The sequence below is a fragment of the Micropterus salmoides genome, unplaced genomic scaffold (assembly GCF_014851395.1).
Source record: "Micropterus salmoides isolate LMB-PRFRI ecotype aquatic unplaced genomic scaffold, ASM1485139v1 Ms_hic_scaffold_22, whole genome shotgun sequence".
NCBI lineage: Eukaryota > Metazoa > Chordata > Actinopteri > Centrarchiformes > Centrarchidae > Micropterus > Micropterus salmoides.
Genome location: NW_024041373.1, coordinates 4909947 through 4918663, shown reverse-complemented (window position 1 = coordinate 4918663; position 8717 = coordinate 4909947). Strand labels below are relative to the sequence as shown.

General features: G+C 40.9%; 1 protein-coding gene across 1 annotated transcript in view; it reads right to left on the bottom strand.

Moving 5' to 3' along the window:
* Positions 1-388: 388 nt before the first annotated feature.
* ltbp1 (latent transforming growth factor beta binding protein 1) overlaps positions 389-8717 on the bottom strand; it is a 156976-nt gene continuing 148647 nt past the window's right edge. Inside the window, 5 exon segments of the mRNA XM_038737681.1 lie at positions 389-1384; positions 1486-1635; positions 6035-6196; positions 7035-7211; positions 7737-7877. Coding sequence (XP_038593609.1) covers positions 1212-1384; positions 1486-1635; positions 6035-6196; positions 7035-7211; positions 7737-7877 — 803 coding nt within the window. The 3' untranslated portion in view covers positions 389-1211.

Here is an 8717-nt window from a genome sequence, read left to right as displayed (position 1 = left end):
AAGACGACCACTGCCTCGCTAAAGAAGCTGAGGGTAAAGGTGATGGACTGGCCAAGCATGTCTCCGGACCTGAACCCTATTGAGCATCTGTGGGGCGTCCTCAAACGGAAGGTGGAGGAGCGCAAGGTCTCTAACATCCACCAGCTCTGTGAGGTCGTCATGGAGGAGTGGAAGAGGACTCCAGTGGCAACCTGTGAAGCGCTGGTGAACTCCATGCCAAGAGGGTTAAGGCAGTGCTGGAAAGTAATGGTGGCCACACAAAGTATTGACACTTTGGACATTTTCACTTAGGGGTGTACTCACTTTTGTTGCCAGCGGTTTAGACATTAATGGCTGTGTGATGTGTTATTTTGAGGGGACAGCAAATTTACACTGTTATACAAACTGTACACTCACTACTTTACATTGTAGCAAAGCGTCATTTCTTCAGTGTTGAAACATGAAAAGATAGAATCAAATATTTACAAAAATGTGAGGGATGTACTCACTTTTGTGAGATACTGTAGGTACAATGATACAACTCTCATTTCTGCGTAAGTACAGCTGAGCATAAAGACTGGAAGTTGCTTCCAGACTTCATGCTAAGTTAGGCTAATCACTTCTTCCTGACTGTAGCTCCATTGATAGCGCACAGACATTAATCTAACTCTTGGACATTGGGAGTACTTTCCAACACTGAGGAAGGGTTCATTTATATAAATTATGTCCATATTGGAAAACCAGTAAAATTAAGAAAATATATAAAATGTAATACAACAGAAGTAGTAAAAAAAATCTATAGTGTTGTAGAACAGAAGGGAAATGCAGGAAATGAGTAAATATAATGACACTGATAAACGGTAGATCTGGATTTAGATTAGTTGTTAGGTTATGGAGTAAATTTGAATAAGGATGAGTTTAATTCCCAGGCAAGGTTTAAGGTTTAGGTTCTGGAGGATTTTTATCATTTACACTGTACACACACTGTGCGCTTGTGATTTTGTTATATAACCCCCTAATCTCTAACTTTCCTTCAGGTCACTGCCACATGATCAGCTGTGAGTGATCTGGGAGTGCTGCTGGACATTTCAACCAGTGAGCTCTACTTTAGGTTAGTGTTGAGGATTTGGCAGTGACTGAATGTAGTTAGTGGACGTCCTCACAAGTATAATAATACAAGCTTGTGCATGTGGTTTTAGTGTCTTTTGTCGCCCACTAGTGTCCATCCATGCTCACTGTGTGTGTGTTGATGTTTGGTGTACTGTTGCCTCCACACAGTAGTTAGGTTTGTCAGAGGCAGAGAAGCCCGGCAGACACACACACTGATAGGAGCCCACTGTGTTGATGCACTTTGCATTTTTACACAACGACATCCGATTGTTTAGTTCTGAACACTCGTTCACATCTGTGGACAAAGGAGGAAAGAAATGAAGTAAAAAGCGTGATAGACACCTTAAAGTTGTGTTGGTTTTTCTTTCTTTTAGTTATTTGTAAGTGCCCTCTTACCAACGCAGGCCATGCGGGACAGGTCCAGGGTGTATCCATCAAAGCAGTCACAGGTGTAACCCTCCTGAACCCGGACACACCGACCATTCTCACAGCCGTTCAGTATTCCACACTCCTCTGCTTGCAAACCCTCGAAAGCCTTGTATGGATCTGCAGCACGAAAAGACAACAAAGTGTATCATTCTGAAATCAATAGTTCATAACTTTGAGATTTTAGTATGGGTTTTCAAACTTTGAGGCGTGCCTCCCCTGGGGGGCAGACATACTGTATATTTTTAGATCCAGTGTAACTTACACAGAAGGTTATCATTACCTCTGATGTCTATCTAGGCAAATAAATCTGCTTAGATATCCCAGAGAAAAGGTGCTCCTTATAACTCCATCGTCAGATTTCTTCAGTACCAAAGTAATCCACTGATAGCTCTCTGAACACCCACGACTACCCTGCTGACAGGAGCTGCTGATAGCTGAGTCTGCATACTTTTACTTTGCCAAAATGACAGTTTAAGTCAGAGCCTACAGCTAACTAACTGACTCCATGGCAACATTATTTCCTATTATACATTGTTTCCCCCAAGGCATCATGGGAGTAGTAGTTCTGAAACTTAAGCATGATTATCCCCCTAAATAAAATGAAGACAAAATTAATAATAGGAATGAGAAAAACTATTAATTAACTTTTAAAAATGTAAAAAATGTTTTTTTCCTGTGTAATATTTGTCTGATGGGGGCGCACAGTGTCCCCATAGATCCCTGCTCTATGTTGCTTTTGTTGAGGAGGTGTAAAATTGGACTAGTCTTCCATCCCCTGAAGTACCACCTCCACATGCTGGTAAAGGGCCAATGGAAAATTTCAAGGTTCATGTAATACCCGGCTTTAGTCCTAAGACAAAGCAAAACTGATAACCCTGCAGGACTTAGGTAGATGTTTCTAATGTTGTTCTTAGTGTCTGATGTTAGTACCATCATATATCCATGCACACCCAAAAAACATGCAATCAAATTTTCCGTACACTGATACAAATACATGGTTTATATGACGCAGTATTCTTTCCAGCTGAGGATTCAGCCACTGCACGACTGGAATCATGACCAGCAGAGTCATTTAAAGCTTCTCATTCTAACATGTTGTACATTTACTGTCTGAAGATGGCAGCACAGCGCCGTGAAATGAGAACCTAGTCAGAGTATGTCTGAGAATGCAGAACCTGCATATTTATAATGCCCAGTAATGAGCAGATTAGTTCACTGTACATTCTGCTTTACTTCTAGCATTTTGGAGAAGTCATAACTGTCCAACCGTCTGCAGATGCAAGCTAAAACACACTCAGTTTTTTCCAGTTGCCAGTTAATTAGGTACACAGGTAAAGCTAATGTACCCTGATACAAACAGCCCTGTAATACAGCCTTCCTGTGCATCCATGAAGGTTATCATGTTTAATGTTTGTGTGTTAAAGAGGTGTTGATTCAACCTTATAATCATTTTAGAAGTATCCAACGAAGGTTAAAATCAAGGGCAACTGGACTTGGTTGAAGATACTGGAAGACGTTTCGTCCCTCATCCAAAGGACTTCTTCAGTTCTGACTGACTGGCAGGGAAACTCAGCTATTTAACCTCAGTGGGGTCGTTGGCCCGGGTCATCGATACCGCTGGTTCGTTAGTGTTCCTTGTTGCTGTGACGACAGTCGTTACAGTCGTTAGACTACCTGTGGCCAAGACTGAACGACCATCGTTGGGATCTTCACCTGAGGCCAATAGGTTACGTTTGTTGAGTTTCCTGGGAAGTGATGAAAGGACAGCATTGTAAGTGGGGGATAAGTGGTGGCGTAGACCCCTCCTCTGTTCAATGACGGCTTCTCGACCCGGGTGTAGATGCTTCCTTGACACCTCTTTCAAACCATCCATCTTCTCTGTCTAAAATGTGCACCTGGTGGTCCTCAAACGAGTGTCCTCTGTCCTTCAGATGTAAGTAGACTGCAGAGTCTTGACCTGAGGAGTTGGCCCTTCTGTGTTGAGCCATGCGTTTGTGTAGTGGTTGTTTAGTCTCCCCAATATACAGGTCTGTGCATTCCTCACTGCATTGGACCGCATACACTAGATTGCTTTTCTTGTGTTTGGGTGTGCGATCTTTGGGGTGGACCAGCATCTGTCTTAGTGTGTTCTTGGGTTTAAAAAACACTGGGATGTTGTGTTTGTTGAAAATCCTCCTGAGTTTCTCTGATAAGATACCAACGATGGTCGTTCAGTCTTGGCCACAGGTAGTCTCAACGACTGTAACGACTGTCGTCACAGCAACAAGGAACACTAACGAACCAGTGGTATTGATGACCCTGGCCAACGACCCCACTGAGGTTAAATAGCTGAGTTTCCCTGCCAGTCAGTCAGAACTGAAGAAGTCCTTTGGATGAGGGACGAAACGTCTTCCAGTATCTTCAACCAAGTCCAGTTGCCCTTGATTTTAACCTTCGTTGGATAACTATGACCTGGATGACTGAGAATCTTCATAGACATTTTAGAAGTAGTCACAGTTTGTGCTGCCGTTGAATTATATGAATTATGAATTATGTTTCCCTGAGATTTAATTCTAATATTTTATCCACCCTGTTTATATCAATGAAGGCAGATTCCCTTTTTAACTCCTCCCAGATTTTCATCTCTAGTTTTAAATACAAATAACAATTTAACAAAAGGGGCCAAAGGTTAACTATTTAAAAGGCTATAACACCTCCATAAATAATAATAAACTTTGTCACCTTTTTCAAACTAAATCAAATTAACAACTGCGCTACCACGAGTAAAAAGACTTTGCCTGAAAGTATCTCCAGTGTTTTTGTGAGTAACATAAAACATGTTGAACTGATTTGAAGCATCTCTGTGGCGGCATGTTAAATCAGTTTACACAGGGAGCCATAGAGGACTAGAAGCTGTTTCTAATTCAATGTACTAAATCACAGACTCAGGGTTAAGGGACCAGTAGATAACTCATTGACAATTTGTTTACTAGAGCAGACAAATGTTTCTCTGTTGGCGTTCAGAGTAACCCTGTATGTTAAACACAAAGTGGAAAAACACTTTAAGTAGGTACAAACAGCTGCACCAAATCTTAATGTACTTCTAAAACACAAAGAAAAATCCACAGTTTGGTCAAATTTACTTCCAGTGGGCATGTTACGCTTTAGCTTAAGTTGGAAAATTGTTGCCAGCAGGTCTTAGGTCATCCTGTTTTACCATCTTTAATCCAAGTCCATGAAAGTCCAACTGGCAACAAAATTCTCCAATCCCCTCAGACATTCACTATATAGTATTGTATTCAAAGGTCCTAAGCCATTGAAAACAACAGAGCAGACTTCATTCAGCATTCTAGATAAATAAAATGTTGAGCCACATGCACACCCTGAATTGTTGGTGCCTTATTCTCCGCTGTATTGTTTGCTTGTTTCTCTTTTCTCCTCAGACCTGGTAATCATTCAGACAAAAATGTGTGGCCACAGCATGTTGCTTTATTACTAGCTAGAACTCTGCACTGTGTTACACCAGCTGTGTGTAGGTTTTCACCTAAGTCAGGATGTAAAGTCGACACTAGAGGCTCAGTAACTACTACTTAGTTTGTAACTAAATCAGCTATTAGTTGGTGGCGCCACAATTTCTTGGAGGACGACTTAACTAGTTTAGATGTAAAGTCATAACTAAGGCAAGTGGTACCGTGTGCATTAGCCTTCTGGCTGGCATGAGCCACTAGGCATCCTAGCAGATTGCAGTAAGTTGGATTTATATTGATATAAAATACTGTATAAATAACTTAGGTCTCTACTGGATTACTGTGTTGCAAAATGGCATGCAGTTAATGAAGAAGTATGATTTTCACCATTAGTATAATTCTGTGACATTTTATGATTGCCACCTACCCTGGGGCATGTGTAAGCCGTTACATATAGAGTTATGTTGTAACTTATCTTAGTAGTAGCTAAGCAATGATTTACATTAGGCTATGTTGGAACTTGTTCATAGTTTTCACATGATGTCACATTCCAAGGAAAACGCTCCCTTGGAGGGCAAAAAAGAAGTTATTTTCCGCTGCCTCGGACCAATAAGCTAGTGATACACTGTTACTTTGAGCTGCGGGATGGTTATTGTGCTTTAGGATGCACCAATCGCATTCCCCACAAACATACCACAGTCGAGCGGTGGCAGGGACCTGACGGTTTTTAATGGTAGAAATGCGGCAGCGGATGCTGTAACATTATATGGATCAGATATGCCCAACACTTGCAGTTTGTGTTCATATCTTTCTTTTTCTTAAGTTGAAAGGTGATCCAAATACAATTTGAGAGCTTTTGCGGCGTCTCTACGGTGGAGTCATGGTGTGAGCTGCTATGTTGGTCTGTTGTTTTGCCCTCCAGGCCACTGCACATGTCACGTGACTGAAAACTATGAATACACAGCTGCTGCAACAGGCTGCTGGTGTTTCTACAGACCTGAATAAAGTTTAGTGTTTCATTAGTATTCCTTTGTTAATACTGCTCTACTGCATTAAACACGAATACTCACACTCCTCATTCTCATAAAAAGGCAGGCCAGCCTGCTGCTCAGGTGACGGTGAATAGTCCGGGTTCACTTCATATTCATGGACTGGGCCAGCAACAAGGGCATCATGACCATATGGCCGCCGGCCTTCACCCAGAGGAAGGTTACACATAGCTGCATAATCCTCTGACAGAGAGAGAGAAAAGACATAAATCATTGAATCATAAATGTCAGAATCTGCCGTGTCATAATAATAATACTAATTATTATTATTATTATTAATGGTCTAAGATGGACTGGTCAACTCACTAATCACGGGTTGCATACACTTGCTACGCTCTGTATATATCAGACTTATCCCTGGCTCCTCCATGCTGCAGGGCGAAGTGTCCTTGGGCAAGATACTGTTTCACCAGTGTATGAATGTGTGTGAATGGTGAATGCAGATGTAGTGTAAAAGTGCTTTCAGTGGTCGAAAAGACTAGAAAGCGCTATACAAATACAGAGCATTTACAATGTACCTTTTAGTATGCTGAAAATGTATTTTACTAGTGGTGTAAATGCAACTATAGCTGACTGTAGGGAACAGATGTGAAGACACTTGTGGACAGGACAGTCAATATTAAAATTATTTTAATGAATTCATTAGAAATTTCATTTGCCACTGGTGTGTACAGTGTATGACAACATTTACAAGTACAGCAGGAATTATTTACAAAGTGTTCATTTTAATGTTAGCAGTAATGATGTAAATGAAATTAGATTTTATCATTTAAATTCTAAGTTCATCAAACATCATGTGTAACCAAATGGCACTTTGATTAAAAGGTGTCTTTTTAATATTGGCAGCCTGAGCTTCCAGAGTAAACACTTGCTGTGTGCAAATAAACAGACAAAAGTTAAGACTAGTTTTAGCTTAAAATTTCCACACTGCACAAGACAAACATTTGGTCTGGTCTTTGAGAGCCTTCCTTAACACTATGACATATGAGAGCAAGTGTGTGTGTTGTTGTGTAGTGTGTACCGGTGTGTCTGGGTGGACACAGGGCACAGTATGTGCCCCAGGCCTCTCCATACAGACAGCAGCACTCTGTGTATGTGGTCTTCCTCTCTTGACCCAGCGGCCTCGTACATGACAGGGTTTCTGTCACCGTCTGCCAGCAGATATCCTGGTAGTGCTCCCGATCCGACTCATGTTGCTCTGCAAACACACACACACAGCGTTACTAAATTACACAGTATTGTGTGTTAAATGCTCTGTATGGGATTTATGCAATTCACTGAAATATCATATATAATGAAGTAAATATCCAGAACTGGCAAAATCACGTATACTGAATAAATCTTTCATCATTTCAATGGGTAATAGTTAGAAATGTAGAGAAGGCAGGAGTGACCACGGTAGTCATTTTCTCAAGAAAACAAACACATTACGATTACACAAATAATCAGGCAAAAGAAGAAACAAAAAGGCAATTAATTCCCACAAAATAGTACACTAGAAAGCAATATGACACAGCAGAAATATTTTCTACAGACTGAAAAGGTGTAGTCAGGAAGCTACAGCTGACTCAGCTAAAGTCTTCACAGCGCTTCACTTTTTCCACATTTTGGTATGTTACAGCCTTCTACAAACAATACCCCATAATGGCAACGTCAAAGAAGTTAGTTTGAAATCTTTGCAAATGGTTGGCCTCAGTTCAATCTGTGTGTATGGGATTCTTACCGGCTACCTCGGGAACAAAGATGCAGCGGTTACTGTTGGGGTCCAACATCATGGGATGTGTACAGAAACACATGTATGAGCCATCTGTGTTTATGCACTGTCCACCAACACACACTGACTCATCCAGACACTCATTGATGTCTAAGGGAAAGAAGCAAACAGAGACATTTAATGGAATTTCATGTCAGCCGCATGTCCTCACCCTACATTCCCATGGACCAATGCATTCAAACACATACAAATGACTATTTACTTATTCACTAGCAAGGAAAACAATCAACAGGTATGATTAAATGAGGGAGGGAGGGATGCAGGATACGAGAGCGAAGGGGAGGAGTTAGGACGTGTGGGTATTTATGGAAATGCTGGCGATGATGTGCTTAATGCGTGGTCCCGCTCCTGAAACTCTGCTAATTAGCACCACTAAATAATTTTTTTCTCATGCCAACCAATTCAACTTCCACTCCCTCACAAATGCTTGTTCCCACAATAAGGGTTTAATATTGCTGAAACAGCATTAGCACACTATGAAATATAAGAGTTTTTCCATTTACTTCACAAAATGTATTAAAGCTAAGTTTACAGTATGTCTGCTGAGTAAAGAGAGATAACTGATTTCACATGACATGAAAAGTTGAATATTATAGAAATACACTCCAGAATGAGATTTGTTCATTTTTCCTATTAATGTAAATGTCATACACAACTGCAAGTAATTCAACCATTGATCTGGACTGATGAAAATATTTTGTAGTTTCTAGTTTAACGGAAAACGTTGTAATGTTGGGTCAATTCAAACTTAACACAGGCTCAGGCCACAAATCAGGCTGAAAATAACAAAAAGACAGCGGCTGACTTTCGCCAACTTGATGGTCTAACGTGAGCTGCAAGTGACTGCAGGGGCGGGGTATAAAAATGGTGCCGTCAAGTTGGACACATTCTACCTGCATGATCATTTTTCTTTGCAAATGCCGCGAGACC